Consider the following 22,860-nt stretch of genomic DNA (forward strand, 5'->3'; position numbering starts at 1 on the left):
TGGCTGGGCCAGCATTTATTGTCCATCTCTAATTACCCTTGAGATGGTGATGGTGAGCTGCCTTCTTGAACCACTGCAGTCCATGTGGTGTAGTTACACCCACAATGTTGTTAGGGAGAGAGTTTCAGGGTTTTGACTGAGATCTCCTGTGTTCCACCAGGGTAAGTCACTCTTCTCATCACTCTCAAGTCACACACTCACAAACCCATCACACTCACTGCCAGCCATCACCATTCACTCTCTCTTAAAAACTTTCACTGTCCTCATCCCATCCATTGGACTACTCACCATCCACATATGCCCGAAAGCCCCACCCACCTCCACCCTGCCCGATTAGTGGCAGCTTAGTCCATGCTGTGCTCTCAGCTCAGGTGCAGGCATTCTCCTCACCTGCAAGGCTGCACTGTTAGCTTGAACCATGGTGAGACTGGTCCAACCTGGGACGCTGACATTGCATGGGGCTGTGAGCACCTCCACCAGCGATTGGAGTGTTCTCATTGCATGTTGTCATCATCCTCCTGCAATTGAGCAACTATTAGGGCCTCCAGTGTGTCTCCATAACAGCAGCATTATCACAGAAGGTATGTGCACTGCTGTAAACCAGATTTAGCTTTAGCAAGGAGATTGTACCAACGTGCACAGCTATCTGACTGTTCTGCAGTCCACGAAAACATTCCTTACTTTTCAGTCTGTGTTTGAGGGGTGAAAAGCTTTGGAGAACTTTGTGGCACTTTGATGCCTCTGCGTTGCTTGAGTGGGCAGATAAGCTAGAAGCCCGACTCCAATCAAATCAATGGCTGCACCTGAAGTGTCTCAGCTGCACAGGGATGGTCACTTTATATAAGGTGTCTCTAATGCGTGGCCACTTCCCTCGCCCACCCTACCCTACACCCCAAGTGCTTGTGCGCTACCTTCAACTGCAGGGCTGCCCTTGCCCCCCACCCCCTCAAGCCACATGAACTGCAGGGCTGCCCTTGCCCCCCACCCCCTCAAGCCACCTGAACTGCAGGGCTGCCCTTGCACACCCCTCGCCCCCAAGTCACCTCAACACTCAGGAATGCCCTTGCACCCCCCAAAACACATCGCAAGCTTGAAATCCAACAGATGACCCTGATGAGTGCTGTGCAACATTGCTGTGTACTCACCTCCGAGTCCCCCTCAAAGTACAGCCCACCAAGTGCACGCCTTTTATGTGCTGTTGTGAAACTTGTTGGCAGCTTTCCCGCCGACGTGGGTGGACAATGCAGTTGGGGAGTGGGGGGATGATTCCGGTGGGTAGGCCTAATAATGATATGCAGATGTATAACAATGAGCTTCCCAACGTCTGATGGTGGGAAACATGGTCTGCCATCGGCGGGCTGGGCGGACGATCGCAAACTGGTTTCACGCCATTTTGAAACCAATCACGCCATATTTTCCATTCACGCCACTGAACACGCCTGATGCCAGTGGGCATGGAAAAACCCAGCCATTGAGATTGCGACAAGGGCTCTGGTTGAACAGTTACATGAAGTTTATTATTAGCAATAACTACATACAGCACTGCACAGGCCTTGATCTAGTCTGGTCCTAAAAGTTACCTAGGCTGACTACTTGAGTATATGCCTGACTGACAAGGCACACATGAAGTCTTGCTGACACAGAGTCACAGACAATAGTGAATATCTAACCTGGAGGCTGTACCTTTTATCCTCCAGCCTTCCGAATGGTGATGTCACAGTAATGTCACTATGCGGCTTAAAGGTACATGTCATTATCTGCATTGGCATACATACAACACACACCATTAATCCAATTCCCCAGAGATGAGCCCCAGCTCCCTCTCTAGCTCTGTGAATATAAGTGCACAACTCTACATGGTAAATACATGCTTCAAATCCTGCTATTCAAATACTTCAAAATGCATTGATCTAGATTAAACATCATGAGCTATGGGCGATGGAGATGCAATGACATGATGGTATTGTCACTGGACTAGTAATCCAGAGATCCAGGGTCATACTCTGGGGGCCTACATTCAAATCTCACCACAGCAGATGGTGGAATTTGAATCCAATAAAAATCTGGAATTAAAAGTCTAATGGTGACCCTGAAACAATTATCGTAAAAGCCCATCTTGTTCACTAATGTCCCTTTAGGGAAGGAAATCTGCTGGTTGACATGTGACCCACAGCAATGTGATTGACTTTTAAATGCCATCTGAAAAAGGGCAATTAGGGATGGGCAATAAATGCTGACCTAGCCAGCAACACCCACATCCCATGAGCGAATTAAAAAAGAGATCATTTCGTTACCTGGGATCAGAGAATCGGATCGGCAGTCGTACAGCATTCCCAGCCGGAAAGGACGGCCCAGAGCTGCCCGTTCAATAACCAGTGTTTCTCCACTAGCTTCTGGACCATGAGGAGATCCATCCAACAGAGGCTTATCTGAAACAGAAAATTCAGTGAAATAGCTGCATTCAGTAGGTTCACATCAGCTAATTAATCAGACATTCCAGTTTAGAAATTAACTATTGGAGAACAACATTGTGACCCAGTAAATATCTCTGAAAACTATGATTAACATGGTGCAATATTTGATTCTGGCTTTAGAGCCGAGGTAGATTTATAAAAGGGAGGTCATGTCTAACAAAATTAACTGAATTTTTTGACGACGTAACTAAGGTAGTAGACAGGGGAATGTCGATGGATGTAGGTTATATGGACTTCCAGAAAGCATTGGATAACTTTCCACGTTAAAGACTACTTGGTAAAATTAGAGCTAAATTGCAGGCAAATCATTGACCCGGTTAGATGGGTTAGGCAGAAGAACAAGCATAGATAATGAGTATGGATTGAAATGGAAGTGTCTAATAGTGTCCCAAAAAGATCTGCACAGGATTCTCAACGCCAGCAAACCATTTGTACAAGTTTGCCAATGACACAGATTGGTGGTAAAGAAAGTACTGTGGATGGAAGTATGCACATAAATGTGAGGTCATTGGTTTGGATCAGAGCGGGGTAGGTCAGAGTATTTATTTAGATGGTAAAAGTTAGGAACAAGCGAGGTTGAAACATACGTAGGGGTCCATCAACACAGATCACTGGAATGTAGGAGATGGGTACAAAAGCAATGAAACAAGTGAATGGAATATTAGTCATGTAACTAGAGAGCTAGAATAGAATGGGGAAGTTTTGCTACATCTATACAAAGCCCTGGCTAAACTACTACTGTGGACAGTTCTGGGTACTGCACCTCAGAAAGGATATATTGGCATTAGAAGTAGTGCAACACAGGTTCACTCGAATGTAAAAATACAAAATATTGTGAAGGCTGAAATAAAAACAGAAAATGCAGGAAGTACTCAGCAGATCAGGGAGCAACTGTGCAGATGGAGAGAGGGAGAAAGAGACAGAGAGAGAAAGACCCATGAATGACCTGAAAATAAAGCACAGTGTCAGTAAAAGTTATTAAATTGTCCTCCAGAGAACGAGACCTGCTGTCCTTACCTGGCCAGTGTAGATAGCAACTAGAGATGGGAAATAAATGCTGGCCTTGCCAATGAGGACCCCATCTTGAGAAATAATGAGTCACAAATGACATCCTCAGTGACTGTGGTCTTCCTCTCTCTGACTAACCCCTCCTCGATCTGTCTGCAGCTTTTGACATGGCCAGACTCACCATCATTCATTATCCTGCATTTTGGAATTGCTTTTGATTTGTTCCCTTGTTAACAATCTGATTGTGGCCAGAACATCTCAATCAATGGCTTCTCTTTCTAGTCCATACCTCACCCTAAGAGTTCTGTAAGGATATTTGCTAGGTTCTGTTCTTTTCTTCATCTATATGCTGCCCCTTCATGTGATTTCTGCAGCCTCTTCTGCATTTATACTATTGACATCTATGCAAAACTCTTGTATTTCCTCCACCTCTTCAGCAGTGAGCCAGCTGCTAGTTTTAAACCCATTCAATTTTCTTTGCATTCTATAGAAAGTAAACTTAGACTGTGTAGTGGATGACTGATTGTCCAATATGGGACATAGAGATATCATGATAGGGAGACAGCCACTGCATCAAGGACTGGAGGCAGTCATTCTAGAGAATGTCACATGGCTCTGATCTCCCAGATGGCAGGAGTTCAGTTGAAAGCCATCACATTTTGGGTGAAGGTACAGAGCCCAAGGAGCGCTAAACTTTTAGAAAGAAAATTAACTTAGTAACTTAACTCAGTAACTGTCTCCCTATCATGATCATCCTCCAGGAAGCACATATCATTAGCCACCAACAGAAAAACATGGCAACATACGTAATTGCAGCAGGTTGGCACCTTGTTCCTGAATTTTCACAGTTTAATTTTTAACCCCTCTGCTGACCACTCCAACCAGTCATGGGCTGTAGGGGCGAGATTGTCATCCATCCAGTACCTCTTCATTCTTACACAAACACTGACTTGATTTTTAACCCCTTGCCCTTTGACAGGCAAGAACACAACCTCATTCCTGATCATCATAATATTAACAGTACAGTTCCAGCCCTAAGTCTCTCACCAAAAGCAGCCCGCGGGAGGGTGGGGTGTTGAACTTAAGATTCAAATGTCATGGCCCGATGATGTCACTAGCACGCAAGACAATTTTAAGATCAGCCGAGGAAAGTCGCACAGTCTGTTGCTCAGCAGCAGCACAGTGGGAGGGTTCAATTGACCAGAAGATAACATTCCCACTACTGCCATTTCCTGATCTCTAAGCCAGCAACAACCTCTCCTCTAATTAGTCACCAGAAAAGAATCCAACCTTCCCATCAACGACGACAACAATTTATATTTACATTGTGCCTCTAACATAATAAAACATCTCAAGGTATTCCGCAGGAACATCATAAAATAAAGTATGATACCGAGTAACATAAGGAGACATTAGATTCATAATATTCGGAAATATAAGACCAAAAGCTCGGTCAGAGGTAGGTTTTAAAGAGTGTCTTAAAGGGAAGTGAGGGGGAGAGGGTGGGGGCCAAGGCCATGGAGGAACGTGAAAACAAGGCTGACAATTTTTAAGTCACGATGCTGCTTGACCAGGAGCCAATGTAGCTCAGCGAGTAGAGGGATGATTGGAGAATGGGACTTGCTGCGAGTTAAGACATGAGCAGCAGACTAATTCCCACCATGATTAGAAGCTATCCCGTCCAGTCATTGAGTTTGGAGCTTATTCCCCAGCAGTGACCAAGTTTCCACTCTGCAGAGATCTTTTGTAAGATAGACAGATCATCCATGTCTGCAATCTTGCTGGATTGGTCAGCTACAATCTACCTCCCCTGCATAATTCTCATTTTCCCTGCCCTCACTTTTAGATCAGGAAAAGAGAGATGGTTGCAATGAGAGGAAAGCTTGATTAAATGTTCCTCTTGGTGTTCTGCTGAGTGTAATTAGGTGTAGGGCAGTACTGTTTCCAAGCCAATGGTAAAAGCAAACAGTTAAAGAAAGACTATATGTGACACAAGAGGAGAACAACAGATATGTGAAAATGAGGCCTTGAATCCAGTGCCACAAATGATTCAATGACCTGATCAGGTCAGAAAAGGTCAGAAAATATCTCTACGCAACTGAATTGTATACTATGTCCCCCCTCACTCTCAAATGTCAAGCATAATCTATTCACAACACTCTTCACAGCCAATTCACTTGCAACAACAGCTTTGTTTCATTGTTCATCTTATCATCCTTGCTCCCCTTATACTCATCTCTCCTCTCCTCCACCCGACACTACCAATCACTAGTCCTCAGTAACCAGTAGCCATTAACTTATGATGTCTCTCCCTGATAGTCTCTTTTACGAAATGCACTACATCTTAGGGTTTCACTCTGAGCCACAAATTGGTCTCTTGTGCCCTCCTTGCAGAAGAGGCCGCAAAATACAAGGGAGAGGTCAAGGACCAGAGGGTGAAACTAATAGATCATGGAGTGCTACTCAGCAGAAGAACAGGGTCTTGCAAATTCACAACGTATCTGTCTCTGAGTATCAGAGATGGCGAGATTAATTCTCCGTCAGGCAGGGTGACAGCATTAAATCTCAGAGATCAAAATCTTCGATAACAAAGTCACTTTGAACTGAGTTCATCACATTATCAATTATGATCATCCTAATGAGATGTGTTTCAACATTTGAAAATTTCAACGAGTGAATCTTAACCCTGGAGGAAAGAAGAGATGTTATCAGTTGGAAGCTGAGATGCATAATAAACAGTGAGGAAGCAAGTAAAAGATCAAGATGACACAGCCTGCTGAAATGGGCCAATACATAACTGATGTAAAAAGTATGAGGTAATGCATTTTGATAGGGAGAATAGGAAGAAACAATACAAGTTAATGTTGTGATAAGCCTTTAAGAGATAGCAGCACAACATCATGAGAAGGGAAGTGTGTCATGCGATCTAGTTTCACTTTTGCCTGTGAGCAGAACACACCACAGCTCTGATGTCTTCAAGCTTTCTATCTTTGTATAAATATTCTCGTGCCTAATCTTAATAAATAAACCTATAATATGTTAACTGAATCCCTTATGAGTGATTGGTGCCCATATATCATTATAACAACAGGGCATTTAAGTGGTACAATTTAAAAGGGAGCGCAAAAACATGCCTGGGTCTGCTTGTGCACAAATTGTTGAAGTTGGTGTGACAGGTTAACAAAACAATTAACAAAAATAATTAATTGTTAATACAGGATCCTTGACTTTATAAATAGAGGCAATAGTACAAAAGCCAGGAAGTTACATGAGACCTACATGGAACGAACATTAGTTTGGTCCAAACTGTAGTAATGTGCCCAATTCTGAGCGCTGCACTTTCGGAAGGATGTGAATGCATTGCATAGGGTATAGAAGAGATTTGATTAAAATGGTTCCAGAGGTGGGGGATTACAGTTACATAAAGAAGCTGGGCTTGTTCTGCTTTGAACAGAGAAGAATATTCTATAAAGAAGATGGTTTACTCTCATCCTTCTAACTGGTTATTCTATTTCTAAGGTCAATGTCAGTTGCAAATGTCAAAAATTTCAATACCTCAAAACCCAAGCCATTAATACATATCAAAAACACAGTTGGGCCTGGAGAGAAAATCGCTATGGGGAAAGAATGGTGACTGATTGGATTGCTCTTTGAAGGAGCTCAATGGGCTGAATGGCCTCCTGCTGTTCTATGAATCTATCACATGAAGAAAATGAACCCCTGCCTGAAGGCAATAAGGACTCTTCGGAGCAGCTTGATACTGCTGCATGCCACTCTCACAGGAAATGTGTGTTACCAGCATGTCAGAGGACCCATGCAGGTGCTCATAGCAACACCCTTTATTTGGATAAAGTGAGTTAGATTCAAGAAATTGTTCAATGTGAGAACAAGTTCAGTAAGGTGAAGGAGGCTGCTTGGGCCTCCATTCATGGAAGAAGCCGAGAGATTTTAAATCGTCCTGGTGGAGGATGGAGTTGGACAGGGATTGGATGTCCATGGTGAAAAGGAGACAGTTTAGGACCTGGAAACTGATAAAGTGAAGGAGAACACCGGAAGAGTCATAGCTGTAGGTAGGAAGAAACTGGACAAGGGGAGAAAAATAGTCAAGAAAGGAATTAATCAGTTCAGTGGGGCAGGTGCAAACTGAAATGATGATTCTTCAGGCAGTCTTGTATGTGGATTTTGAGACGGAGGTAAAAGTGAGTTGTTCGGGACTGGTGCACTATGAGGTTGAAAGCTATGGTGGGAAGACCTCCAGAGGACATGAGGTTAGTATCGGTTTAATTTCAGACTTAAGCTCTTTTTATGTTTTTGGTTATCTTTGTCTGGCAAACACTGGCTGTGCCCTTGATATTAACACATTAGTTGGTGCTTGAAACAATATAGGCAGAGAGACCGACCAATTAGCTGAACAAACACTGGTGGTTTATTGGAACTAAGAACAGAGCACTAACACCATGTGTGCTCCTTCAATCATCTCCAGCTCTAGAGTTAGTTACCCAAGAAGCCTGCAATTGGTCAATACAATCACATAGTCAACTAACTACATTCAATTAAAGGGGGAGGGATGTGGTAAAGTGGAGTGCTTAGTACCTTTAAGAGAAAGTACACTTGACAAGCATCACAGCATCCAAATTATTTACATGAATAACTATTTACAAGTCAAGTCTCTCAGGAAGCTTCCTCTGATGTGCTGAGAATTGTAGCTCAACGGCCTCAGCTGTTTTTTTCTGAGACCCGCTTCTCAGGGGTTAACTGTTCACCAGGCTCTTCGGTGGAAGTGGGCAATTTTGTGGCTTCAACCCTCTCGGGTTCAACATGCCCCTTCTAAATAGTGTGACATTTCTTCCACGTGCCGTGCAGACTCTAACACAGATGATGACCGTGTTTCTTCTTGTGGGGCTGCCTCTCTTCTCTGGAGATGATCCACATGTCGTCTATTTATTGGGCCGTTTATCGACACATTATAGGAAAGAGAGGTCCTGTCACAGCATTCATTTCGTCTATTAGCCAATTGGGCCCATCTCCAAATTCTCTCGCAAGAACTGCGTCTCCCACCGTGAAATTTCTTTCAGGATTATGGCCATCTTGTCTAGTCTTCTGGGCCTCTTGGCTTCCCTCCACTCTCCCCCTAAATTCAGGCTAATAAGAGTTAGACGGGTGCAGAGGCGTCTCTTCATTATTAGTTCAGCGGGGGCAATACTGCTGGTCATGTGTGTGGTATTGTCCAGTACGCGAACAGGAACCATGATAATCTGGTGCTAATGGAATCCCCATCCAGCTTTTTGATCCCAGACTTAAATGTTTGGACTGTCTGCTCAGCCAAACCATTAGAGGTGGGGTTGTAAGGCGAGGTTTTGATATGTTATTCCTTTGGGGGTTGTAAACCTGTGGAACTCCCTGCTGGTAACTGCAGTCCTGTTGTCTGACACAAGTACCTCTGGTAACCTGTGCACTGCCGACTCTGTTGCAAACTCTATGGTGGCAGCAGACATGGGTGACCAGACTTCATAGACATCCATCCACTTGGAGTGGGTGTCTATTAGTAAAAGGAACATTGTGCCCAAGAAGGGCCCCACGTAGTCAACATGGAGGTGCACCCATCGCCACCCCAGCCATTCCTAGGGGTGCAATGGAGCTGCTGGCATAGAAGATAACTTTTGACTCGGGTTTCAACGTCTGCCTCTGTCCCTGGCCACCAGAAGTAGGTGCATGCGACTTCTTCATCCTATTAATGCCAGGGTAAGCGCTATGTAATTCAGCCAATAATGGCCTTCACCCTCTCGGAAGCACGATAACCCTTGCTCCCCAGAGCAATATGCCCTCCTGGAAGGTGAGCTCACTTCTGCGATTGAAATAGGGCTTCATGTCATCAGACTTTGGCTCACCTGACCATCCATTCAAGACCTGCTCCTGGACGTGAGATAAAAGTGGATCTCGGCTTGTCCACTCATGCATTTGTTTGGCCTGGACGGGGGAGGAATCCAAAAAATTTAGTACTAAGACAAGTACCTGGGGAATTGGAACCTTCATGTTGTGATCTGCAGGAGGAGATGGCTCAGCATGTTAGCATGTGTGATCCAGCTTCCCGATCAGTGAATAAAAAAGTGTTTTCATAAGCAGCCAATTATCAGTGCCCACCTTTGGATGTGAGCAGATGCAATGGGGGTATCGCATTATCCTCTCCAAACAATCCGAGCAGAAGCTTGAGGTCAGATATATTGTGAAAATGGTGAGCGTGGAGGTATTGATGGAATTTCCAAACATCAAATGCAACAGACAAGCCTCCTTTTCAATTTGAGAATATAGTCACTCTGCAGCACTGACCGTACGAGATGTATAACCTTTGGATCATTTGGAGCCATCTGCCATCTGATGTAAAAGTACAGTCCGTACTCCATAGGGGGATGCAACACAAGTTAAAATCAAGTCTTTCTTTGGGTCAAAGTGGTCCAGTAGGGCTGATGATTTTAACAATTGCTTTACCTTCAGAAATGCATCCTGGTGCGGAGCTTGCCAAATCCATTTATGGTTTTCCTTAAGCAATGCGTATAACAGAGCCAGTAGGTTGATAGATTTGGGAGCAATCTCTCATATAGTTTATCATGTCTAAGAAGGCATTTAGTTCTTAAGTGTTTCTCGGTGCAGGTGCCTCATGAATAGCTTGACCTTTTCTTCCACAGGATGCAGGCCCTGTGCGTTGACCTAATGGCCCAAGTAAACTGCTCTTTGGCTTGGAAAAGATATTTTTCTCGCTTCTAATGCATCTCCACTTGTGAGAAGTGTTTTAGCACCTCCTCCGAATTAGCTAAGTGTTCTTTGTCAGTTCATCCAGTGACTCAGACATCATCCAGACATGGGGCAATCCCTGAAGCAGATTTTCCATGGTAAACTAGAAAATAGCGCACACAGTTGAGACCCTAAAGGGTACTCGAGAATATTGATACAATGCTCAATATGTACTGATGATCACAAATCTCCTAAAGATCCATCTGCTGGTAGGCGTGGCTCATGTTGAATATTGAATATGTGATGCCCTTTGCCAATTTTGAATATAATTTGGCAATCTTTGGTATCGGTGTCTATCAAGTTTGGCCGCCCTGTTTACCGTTAACTTATAGTCGCTGCATAAGTGTACTTGTGAGATTCAGTACGGGTACTATGGGTGCCTACCACTGGGAAAATTACCAGTCCTAAGATACCCAACTTTTCCAGCCTGTTTATCTAGGTCTCGATCTTGTCCTATAGAGCATAAGAGACTGGTCTGGCTCTGATAAATCTGGGGATTTGCGTTAATGTCTGTGTGGATTTTGGCTTGTAGCCCACGAATCCCTTCCAGCTCATCACTGAAAATGGAAGCTTACTTTTGTAAGAATTCCTGTAAGTTTCTCATTCTGATTTGAAAAATCTCAGCCCATTGCAATTTCATCTTTTTGACCCAGTTACAACCGATTAAACTGAGCTCGCCCCAGCTACTACTATAAAGGGGTAAATTTGCAGCCTGAACTCCAAACTGCACCAGTACTTGACGTATCCCTTTCATTCTTACTTCTTTGCCTGTATATGTTTTTAATTTAGTGTCCAATTCTTCCAAACTTAAAGGACGGACTCCTTTATTCAAGTGTCTGAATGTATATTCTGCTATGACAGACACTGGCACCCCAGTATCTATCGCCATCTTGACTCCAATGACTACCTGGATTGGCTCAGTTCTACCCACTTTCAGGTTGTATAATGAATAGATGTCAGACTCTGCTTCCTCTGGTTCTTCAATCAGACAGATTTCGTGATTTCTACCTTTGTTTTTAAAATGCTGCCGCAACCTCTGTTGACAGTGCCACATTATGTGACCATTGTAGTGGCAGGAAAAGCATTCGGCATTTCAGAACTGTTAATTGCCTGCAGGCTGCCTGGGTGCATTTCTCTCATTAATGTCGCAGGCTTTCACTGTAGTACTGTTGTTCTTCAATGGTCTGTACATGGTGGGCGTTCCCTGCCTTTCTGCGGAATCCAACGTTTTCGTGCCTTTTGTTACTGGCCCTTCCTGCCCTACTAGATGCACGGCACCATTTTGTGCATCTTTTGTTGCCTCTGAGTCTCTAACAGCGCTCTCCATGGCTGTTGCCAATTCTAATGCCTTACTGGAGTCTAGATTAGTTTCAGATGCTGCATATCAATCGGTCTCTCAACATGGCATCAGTTGAAGTTCCGAACTCTCAATATTCCGTTAATTCCTTTAAAGCAGCTACATAGCCAGTGATTGTCTCTCCTGGAAGCCTATTCCCCGAATTGAATTTAAAATGCTGCATAGTGACTGAGGGCTTTGGCTTCAGGTGGTTTCTTACAATGTTTACTAACTCATCAAAAAAGTCTTTGTTTCGGGAGTGTTTGGTGATGTGAGGCTGCGGATCAGCCCATGCATTTTGCTCCTGCACATGGACAAAAGAATTGCCCTCTTCTTGTCCTCCCCCACGATGTCATTAATGGTAAAGAAGGATGCCAGGCGTTCGATATAATGAGACCAGTCATTGGAAACAGGGTTGAATGGTTCAAGATGTCCAAACTGCAGCATACTCGACGACTAAGGAGACTGCTTTCAAACAGCTTTCAAGGTAGTAATGAAGTAACTTAGCTGGCTTACCCGGCTTTCTTGATTGTCATCAATTGATCCTATCCCATCCTCATTGCCAGTTTTATGTTTCTGTTTATCAGTTTCGCTTTGCCCGGCTGATGTTAGTTTCGACCTTGATATTAACACATTAGTTGGTGCTTGAAACAATATAGGCAGAGAGGCCGATTAACTGAATAAACACTGGTAGTTTATTGGAACTAAGAACAGAGTACTAACACCAAGTGTGCTCCTTCAATCACCTCCAGCTCTAGATTTATTTACCCAAGAAGTCCGCACTGTGTAGCGATTGGTCAATACAGTCACATGGTCAACTAACTAAAGTCTCTTAAAGGTACATAGCACTCCATTTTACCACATCTCCGTACCTACTTTTTTTCCCCTTTTTCTTTGCTGGCTTTGGTTTTACTTCCTTGTTTTCATTTTTGTTTGCTTTCTAATATCAGCTGTTCATCATTCTGCCACTCAGACCTCTTCTAGACCCATCTTTAGTTTCTTTACTTGACCTGCGGCCCCCATCCAATGGCCTTACACCACCGTCCCTACTACTGAATAATCTGCATTCTGATGAAAAGTCAGAGCTGAAACATTGGGCTGGATTTTATAGGGCACGGCACCCTGACTGAAAGTTGAGTGAGAGCCCGCCCACGACAAAGCCGGCTGTTCCACAGTCATTTTACACTTGACGGGGCTAAGATCGAGTCTTCTGCCTACACCTGGGGAGGAAGTCCTGCCATAGAAAGCTGCCAGACAATTGGATTGGCCAGCAGCTTGTGCAGCAACACAGCTGGGGCACCATGCAGTCTCTGAAGAGGAGCTTTTGAAAGCCAAAGGGTAACACCAAGCCCACTGAGGAACAAGAACGATGCAAGAGAAGATTTGAAGCCTTCTCCGCCATCTAATGATACCAACAAAGCTGCGACTGAGATGAGGACATGCCGAGGGATCTCCCCTTCCCATGCATGTCTTTTCTTCTGTCACTACCACTGAGGAGACACAAATATCGCTAGGTTATCAATGCTGATGAGCTACCCCCGCTCAGTAGTGTTCCGTGAGGAAGAAGGGTTAGAAATCACACACTTCAAATAAAGATTTAAACACATCTCCCTGACATCACACTAAGGGTGTGGAGACTAATTCAACTGAGGTTGACATCACAGGAAAGTGAATCTCACAGTAGGAGGAAGGCTTAACCTCGAAATAGTCTTTTAAAAATTCATTCATGGGATGTGGGCTTCGCTGGTTGGGCCAACATTTATTGCCCATCCGTTGTTGCCCTTGAGAAGGTGGTGATGAGCTGTCTTCTTGAACCACTGCAGTGCATGTGGTATAGGTACACCCACAGTGCTGTTAGGAAGGGAGTTCCAGGATTTTGACCAGCGACAGTGAAGAAATGACGATATATTTCCGTCAGGATGGTGAGTGACTTGGAGGGGAACTTCCAGGTCGTGGTGTTCCCATCTATCTGCTGCTCTTGACCTTCTAGATGGTAGCAGTCAAGGGTTTGGAAGATGCTGTCTAAGGAGCCTTGTTGAATTCCTGCAGTACATCTTGTAGATGGTACACAATGCTGCTACTGTGCGTTGGTGGTGGAGGGAGTGAATGTTTGTGGATGTGGTGCCAATCAAGTGGACTGCTTTGCCCTGGACAGTGTCAGGCTTCTTGAATGTTGTGGGAGCTGCACTCATCCAGCCAAGCAGGGAGTATTCCATCACACTCCTGACTTGTGCCTTGCAGATGATGGACAGACTTTGGGGAGTCAGGAGGTGAGTTACTTATCGCATGATTCCTAGCCTCTGACCTGCAATCTTCAATCTTCAGCCAGAAGTGCCAAGTGGATGATCCATCTTGGCCCCCTCCAGAGGTCCCCAGCATTACAGATGCCAGTCTTCATCCAAAAAAAAAGAGGATTCCAAAGTACAAAATTACCATGCCTTCAGTTGACAGGAACATTCACATAACCATCAAATTTGTTGACAAAAGTACAATTTATTTACCTGCCCAGCACACACGTGACTCAAAAGTTACATCAATCTTTCTAAAAACTTTCCTAACCCTACTGCTACGCCTGGGTGCAGCCCCACCATCCGCAGCAGAGGTGGAGGCCGCCTGCTGACTGCTATGTCCCGATGCCTGTGATGACCTTAACAGACGTCCTCTGATGGCTCGAGGCCTGGAGGGTCCTGGTCCTGGCTGCAGTCTGAGAAGCTGGAGTGGATGGGATCACAGGCAGAGGGGGCTGTGAACGGTTGCATATGCTTGGATTGTCCTGAGCGGAGGCCCCCAGTGTGTCCGGCTGATGCTCATCCTCTGAGGGCCCCACCCTGACTCCTGCAGGAGATGGTGCACCTGGAGGGAGGTCAAGGTGCCTCGTCCCCATGTCACCTACATCTTGATGATGCCCACCAGGGTGTGTGGCCATGGAGTGCAGGGCTGTGTGCAAATCTGGCAAGGCCTGCTGGACCAAGGTCTCTATTGTGTTCACCAACCTTCCCATGGTGACCTCGAGACGCTCGCATGTCAGACTCATGACATCAGACAGAATGCAGACGGACTCCGTCGTTCGCTCTAGTCTGCCGAGTAACTGCTGAATCTCTGCCTGATGTTCCACCTCCTGTTATTGCATCTCCATCACAGATTTGGCGGCTGCTTCCAGAGGTTCATCTGACTCAGACCGAGTGGGTGGCTGGTCTCCAGCAGCCCTCCGAGTGCCGGATACCTGGGCTGTCCCTGCCTCCGATTGCTACGGGGATGTGTCAGTGAGGTATTCCCCAGCAAGTGAGCCAAAGCCCCATTAGTGCCCCATTGACGTGTGTGTCTGAGCTGGTGGAGGGTGTGTGAGAGGGCAGTGAGGGTTCTTCTGGAGCTTCCTCCTCGGACGTCTGAGGGCTCGGACTGGTGCTGGGCTGGCTTGTGAGCCTCAATCCGCTGGTGCCTAGTAAAATGGAGAATAGAGTTTCAGTTAATGAGCAGGAGCTAGTTAAGACTGTGTGTGACTCACTGTGAATGTCAGGATTTGTTGAAGTGATGGAGCTGTGATCCGTATTAGGTTGCTGGGAGAGGTCGGGCTCCCCTTCCCCACAGGAGTGATCCCTGTCCTCCCAAGCCAGCTCAGCTGCAGCCTCCTTAAACTCAGTGAGGGCAATGATGTCGGCCGTCCCTCCCCAAGTCTGTGATCTCTATTGCCTGTTGTGCACAAGCTTGGCTTGTGTGAAGAAAGTCATGTGATGTGAAGGGATGGCGCAGAGGTTGGGTGAGATGAGTGTCCCCTGTGTGTGGTGAGCTCTCCCCAGAAGGGCCAGAGGATGGAGAATGAGAAACTTGATAGATGGGATGGTGGAGATGTGAACATCTTGGTGAGAGAATGAGTGCTGATATGTGTCCCCCGCTAATGGTTGCGTGAGACCCTTGGAAAGTAGCTGTTTGAGTATATAATGCCATGATGAGAGCTTGATATTGGAGGGTGTTGAAGGATGACTTACCCTGGCAGAGCGGATGAGATCATTCTTCCTCTTCCTGCGCAGGATGGCATTTCGGGCGGGGTTGTCAGTCACGCTGACCTGCTCCGTGACTGCCTCCCAGGCTGGAGAACTGAGGCTGCTGCGCTTCCTGGAGTCATCCCTGGGATAGAGCATGTGCCTTTGTACCTACCCCATTCTGATCAATTCTCAGAGGGACTGATGGGTGAAGTGGGGTGCTGCCTTTCTCTTCAGGCTCTCGGCCTTCCTCTTCTGGCTGCCAGACATCTCTGGTGGGCTGGTGAGTGTGAGATTGTGAGTTGGACTGGACTTTAAATATGGAGCCCAGACGTTCAAACCTGCCAGCTGACAGCAGGCGGACGAATCAACTCCCGACCCGCCTGGTGACTTGGATCAATAAGCGTCTCTAAATAATTAGTGGCCCTCTAAGTGTCAAATCGGGCCCGAGTTATGGACAGCAGGCTAGGTGCTGCCAAAATTGTCCACCCTGCACTTAGTTTCACAATGGGAGAATTCCGCCCACAAACTTGGTCTTGTACTCCTATGCACCTGATAACACTATCATGATCTCACGCTCAGACAGACCTATTTTCCCACACTGAAGTAATACATTCACGTAAATACGGATGGTGTCTCACACTCACACGCAGCTATTGTCACAGTCACCCATGTTGTCCCTGTCTCAAACAACTACACAAGTACAGCCTTGCACTTATACACATAAACAGGTAGACACACTCACACTCCGAAGTTCCCTTATCCTTGAAGCTATTTTACTGACCAGCATATGAAGTCTCCATTATCCAGCTGATACTGTAGAAGGCGGTTGGACCAGTGGGTTTCACAGAGATGTCATCTCATGTATTGACAGCACCTGATCTAGAATAGGAAAATTGGTCTGGTGAGAGATGAAGACAAATTCCAAGTGTGTCAGTGATTTATGCTGAGCATGGCCGGACGTACAATAAAACTATTATCAAATGCAGAAAAAGATTATTGCTGACACGGATGGAACTGGCTATATTTCCAGTCAGGCAACATTCCAAACCTTTATAGGATCTGTTGTTCGTGTCTATGACTCAACAGTACAGGTTCACAGATTTTCACTGTCTTCATCAGTTGCAGTTCTTACACATTTTGAAATTGTTTATCAGAAATTCTGTAAGTCCTGTTTTTACTGACAATATGATGCCTGACCCCATAATAAACAAAGGAAAATGGCCAGAGCATGCCGAGTCAGGGATCAAGCAGTGGATTGGATTGCCAGCTGGCAGCATGGGAGTGGGGGTAAAGGGCAGTTACTCGGAGCGGCAACATGGGAAGTGGTATTCTGCAAGGATCATTGCTGGAACCACTGTTGTTCACAATTTGCATTAAGAATTCAGACTTTGGAAATCAGAAACACAATGGCTAAGTTTGTGGATGAAGTCAAATTGAGGAATAATCAATGTGAGGAAGACTGCAACCAATTAGAAAAAGGCAATAATAAATATTAAGAATGGGCTGAAATGAATTCAGCACAAATGTGAGATATTACAGTAAAATGAGAAAAATAGGCAGTTTAAAAAGGAGGGGCGAGAGCAGGGCAACTTCAGTTTAAAAAAAGGAGGGGCGAGAGCAGGGCGACTTCAGTTTAAAAAAAGGAGGGGCGAGAGCAGGGCGACTTCAGTTTAAAAAAAGGAGGGGCGAGAGCAGGGCGACTTCAGTTTAAAAAAAGGAGGGGTGAGAGCAGGGCGACTTCAGTTTAAAAAAAGGAGGGGCGAGAGCAGGGCGACTTCAGTTTAAAAAAAGGAGGGGCGAGAGCAGGGCGACTTCAGTTTAAAAAAAGGAGGGGCGAGAGCAGGGAGACTTCAGCTTAAAAAGGAGAGGCAAGAGCAGGGAGACTTCAGTTTAAAAAGGAGAGGCGAGAGCAGGGAGACTTCAGCTTAAAAAGGAGGAGCGAGAGCAGGGCGACTTCAGTTTATAAAAAGGAGATGCGAGAGCTGGGAGACTTCAGCTTAAAAAGAGCAGGGAGACTTCCATTTGATAAAAGGTGCGGAAAGACGTGGAGACTTCAGTTTAAAAATCAAGTCAGAAGACAAGAAGATACTTATGAAACACATTCCATTCAAGAAATTAGGACTCACGACAAAGATGAAATTAGAGTTTCTAGAGGAGGTTAATGGTCTTAATCAATACTATTGGCCAGTTACAGTGCAACTTAAAGGCTGCGATACCGCCTTTAAAATTGAAACCGGCGCTGCTGTTGACATACTAGCAGATGATCTATACTGGCTTCAGTCACTACTCCTTCATCCATCAGACAAGGTCCAGGAGGCACACAAGTACCAGTCAAAGGCAGCATAATTGCTCCTCTTTGTTACAAGGGGCAACAGATCATAGATTATCTCTATGATGTCCACAATCGACTCACATTTTCATTGAGTAGAGATATTGGTGTACTTCTAGGAACTCTGGAAAAGCCAGGTGATGACCAGCATTTCTACAGTTCAATGTCTTTCATCGAACAATCTCCAACCTTTCATTTTGAACCAGTGGAACTTCAGCCTGCAGCAGCTGAGGAGGTTTATCCAATCAGCAGTAAGTTCTTTTCTGTCACAGAGACACCATGCACTGGACCCCGGGTGGAGATTGAGGTTATGAATCTCTGAGTTCTTTATGAAGTTAAGCCAGAGGTTGCAGATACAGAAGGCACTTTGGCAGACAGCGACCATCCACATGAAGACCTGCTGGAACTGAGCTGACTCTTTCTTGAAGGAGGAAGTGGCAGTTGTAGCACTGAGTGAACTGATGGAGGATAAGGTCCTCGAGGTTTGTCTATCTTTCCAGTTGATAGACATATGAAGCCTCTAATCCTTTTTTTGATGAGTATTTCTAGTGGTTGAGCAGCAGTCAGGCCTTTCACCCATTCAAACCAATGTATGCCCAGTCTGTCACTAGTTGTCCATGAAGAGTCTTCCAGAGAGAATGCTTTGCCTGATTCTATGGTACAGTCCATGGAGGGCCACACTGCCAAAGAGCTGGTAGTTCCCAGTGGTAAAAGTCAATTGACACCCATATTTCAGACCCAGCTGAAACTTTTCTTCCCTTCAGAGCTGGAGGTCAACACAGAAGTTGCATAGAATCTTGCGCACCTCTAAAGCCTTGCAATCCTGTGCAGCAAACTTGTCTTTGAGTTATTCATCTAAAAGAAATTTGTCTTCGTTTTATCATAGAAATTCATTCCATTGCAGAAGATGATTTTTTCAAAGAAATGCCATTGGGAAATCATCTCTTCTTTTCTTGAAAGGCTTACTGGAATTTTGTCTTTATTTCCCCTTCATCCCTTCATTGGATTCACAGATTTTTTTTTTATTCGTTCATGGGATTTGGGCACCATTGGCAAGGCCAGCATTTATTGCCCATCCCTAAATAACCTTGGGCATTATTAAGAGTCAAACCATATTGCTATGCATCTGGAGTCACATGTAGGGCAGACCAGGTAAGGACAGCAGATTTCCAGCCCTAAAGGACATTAATGGAGCAGATGGGTTTATAAAACAATCAATAATGGTTTCATAGTTATCGTTCAACTTTTAATTCCAAATATTTATTAAATTCAAATTCCACCACCTGCTATGATGCGATTCGAGCCAGGCTCCCCAGAGCATTAGCTGTCTAGTAACAATACCACTACACCACCACGTCCTTATAATCTACAGATCAGAGGGACTATCCAAGACAGCCTTCTCAGCCATGTCAGACCCCATCCAACTGGAGTGGAAGCAAGTCATCCTTGATACTGAGGGACTGCTGAAAAAGAAGAAAAGGTTGGGTTTGTGCTGCATTGTTGCTGTGGTGGTACTGAGGGAATGCTGCATTGGGGGAGGAGCACATTTTCAGATGCATGTTTAATCCTGGGTTCAAGCTACCATCTCGTCTGGATGTAGATGATCTCATTGCACTCTTTGATGATTAATAAGTGTGTTATTCCCCCCTTGGCTCAAAAACACATATGCCAAAATCAACTGGTTCATTTGTTGTTTGTGGGAACTTGCTGTACACAATTTGCTACCATTTCCATTCATTACTACACTGTCAACACCTCAAGTGATTTTATTAATGTGCTTTGGGACGTTCTGAAGATGTGAAAGTCTGTACTGTAAAGACACACCCTTTCTTTACAGCTCAGTAACTGGGTTGAAGCCGTTAAATCAATGGTTAACACAGATATAGAACACTCCTTTATACAGGAATCAAACCAGCCATAAACAACTAATCAGTCATAAACAACAAATCTGTAACAATTAAGCAATAATTCCATAGTCCACATGCAAACACAGAAAAATCTACTGAAAGATAGAAACATTCCAGGGAGCAGAGTCGGAGGGCGGAGTTCCAGAGAGGTGAGTATAATAACCTTACCTCGGGGATTCGCGGCCTAGTTCCAGAGAGGTGAGTATACAAACCTTACCTCGGGGATTCGCGGCCTAGTTCCAGAGAGGTGAGTATACAAACCTTACCTCGGGGATTCGCGGCCTAGTTCCAGAGAGGTGAGTATACAAACCTTACCTCGGGGACTTTTATATTTAAAAAAAATTAAAAGTGACAGCCTGTTAAATCTGTGACCTGATTGGCTGGTAGGGAATCTACACTGAATTTGAAACTAAAACATTGTTAAACTAATTAAACCAAATAAATTAATCACTTAATTAATAAGTAGAGGGTATCTAGACCAGAATCAGGGGATTACTGTTCTTAGAATTTAGCATTTATAGTAGAAATCTAGCCCTAGGGAAAGTATAGTTAATAAGGAGTCAATAAGCTGTTTTTGGATTTAAATTAATTTATTAAATAGTGCTAGAAATGGCAGTTACTGGAGTGAAGTGCTTCACCTGTGGGACGTGGGAAATTGGTGACGCTTCAAGTGTCCCGGACAACTCCATCTGCAGGAAGTGTACCCAATTGCAGCTCCTCACAGACCGCGTGGATCGGTTGGAGCAGCAGTTGGATGCACTTAGGAGCATTCAGGTGGCGGAAAGCGTCATTGACAGGAGTTTTGGAGATGTGGTCACACCCAAGATACAGACAGAAAGATTGGTGACTGCTAAAAGGGGCAGGCAGTCAGTGCAGAAATCCCCTGTGGCTGTCCCCCTCTCTAACAGGTATATCATTTTGGATACTGTTGGGGGGGGATGGCCTATCAGGGGAAAACAACAGCAGTAGCCAGAGCAGTGGTACCACTGCTGGCTCTGTTGTTCAGTGGGGGTGGGGGGGTGTCAAAGCACAGAGGAGCAATTGTCATAGGGGACTCTATAGTCAGGGGCTCAGATAGGCGCTTCTGTGGTCGTGAAAGAGACACCAGGATGGTATGTTGCCTCCCTGGTGCCTGGGTCAGGAGGTCTCTGATCGGGTACGGGACATCTGAAGGGGGAGGGAGAACAGCCAGAGGTCATGGTACACATTGGTACTAATGACATAAGCAGGAAGAGTGACGAGGTCCTGCAGCGGGAGTTCAGGGAGTTAGGCAGAAAGTTAAAAAACAGGACATCTAGGGTTGTAATCTCAGGATTACTCCCTGTGCCACGTGCCAGTGAGGCTAGAAATAGGAAGATAGTGCAGCTGAACACGTGGCTGAACAGATGGTGTAGGAGGGAGGGTTTCCGATATCTGGATCATTGGGATCTCTTCTGGGGCAGGTGGGACCTGTGCAAGAAGGACGGGTTGCATCTAAACTGGAGAAGCACCAATATCCTGGCTGTGAGATTTGCTAGTGTCACTCAGGAGGGTTTAAACTAGTATGGCAAGGGGGTGGGAAGCAGAGCAATAGGTCAGGAGGTGAAATAAAGGACTGGGAACCAGTGAATATGGCCAGTAGGACTAAGAGGAAGGGCAGGCAGGGAGAAATTACTGAACACAGTGGAACTGGGGGTCTGAAATGCATTTGTTTCAATGCGAGAAGTATAACAGGCAAGGCAGATGAGCTTAGAGCTTGGATTAGTACATGGGACTATGATGTTATTGCTATTACAGAGACTTGGTTGAAGGATGGACAGGATTGGCAGATAAACGTTGCAGGATTGAGATGTTTCAGGTAGGATAGAGAGGGATTTAGAAGAGGTGGGGGAGTTGTACTGCTGGTTAAGGAGAATATCACAGCTGTACGACAGGAGGACACCTCATTGGCCTCATGCAGCGAGGCAATATGGGTAGAGCTCCAGAATAGGAAGGGTGCAGTCACAATGTTGGGGGTTTACTATAGGCCTCCCAACTGCCCGCAGGAGATTGAGGAACAGTTATGTAGGCAGATTTTGGAAAGCAATAGTGTTGTTGTGGTGGGTGATTTTAGCTTTCCCTATATTGACTGGGAATCACTTAGTGCTAGGGGTTTGGATGGTGCAGAATTTGTAAGGTGCATCCAGGAGGGCTTCCTGAGACAATATGTAGATAGTCCAACTAGGGAAGGGGCAATACTGGACCTGGTATTAGGGAATGAACCCGGCCAGGTGGTCGAAGTTTCAGTAGGAGAGCATTTTGGGAAAAGTGACCATAATTCAGTAAGTTTCAAGGTACTGGCGGATCAGGATAACAGGAGTCCTCAGGTTAAGATGCTTAATTGGGGGAAGGCTAATTATAACAATATAAGGCAGGAACTGAGGAATCTAGACTGGAGGCGAATGTTTGAGGGCAAATCAACAACTGACATGTTGGGTGCTTTGAAACGTCAGTTGATAAGAATTCAGGACCAGCATGTTCCTGCTGGGATGAAGGATAAGCATGGCAAGTTTCAGGAATCTTGGATAATGAAGGATATTGTGAGATTAGTCAAAAAGAAAAGGGAAGCATTCATAAGGGCTAGAAGGCTGGGAACAGATGAAGCCCGTGGCGAAAACAAAGAAAGTAGGAAGAAACTTGTACAAGGAGTCAGGAGGGCTAAAAGGGGTCATGAAAAGTCACTGGCAACCAGGATTAAGGAAAATCCCAAGACCTTTTATACATATGTAAAGGGCAAGAGGGTAGCCAGGGAAAGAATGGGCCCACTCAGGGACAGAGGTGGGAATCTGTGTGGAGCCAGAAGAAATGGGAGAGAAACTAAATGAATACTTATCATCAGTATTCACCAAAAAGAAGGACTTAGCGGTCGATTTATCTAGGGAAAAGTGTATAGATAGCCTGGGTCATGTTGAGATCAAAAAAGAGGTGTTAGGCATTTTGAAGAATATTAAGGTGGATATGTCCCCAGGGCCAGATGACATCTACCCCAGAGTACTGAGGGAGGCAAGGGAGGAGA

At 45.2% G+C, this 22,860-nt stretch overlaps 1 protein-coding gene across 1 annotated transcript in view; it reads right to left on the reverse strand.

Annotated features, from left to right (window-relative positions):
- Positions 1–22,860, reverse strand: part of LOC121292003 — a 67,289-nt gene that overhangs the window by 15,305 nt on the left and 29,124 nt on the right. The window contains 2 exon segments of the mRNA XM_041213736.1: positions 2,295–2,429; positions 16,372–16,469. Of these exon segments, the coding sequence (XP_041069670.1) occupies positions 2,295–2,429; positions 16,372–16,390 (154 nt within the window). The 5' untranslated portion in view covers positions 16,391–16,469.

This window comes from Carcharodon carcharias, chromosome 19 (genome assembly GCF_017639515.1).
Source record: "Carcharodon carcharias isolate sCarCar2 chromosome 19, sCarCar2.pri, whole genome shotgun sequence".
In the NCBI taxonomy this organism is placed as follows: domain Eukaryota; kingdom Metazoa; phylum Chordata; class Chondrichthyes; order Lamniformes; family Lamnidae; genus Carcharodon; species Carcharodon carcharias.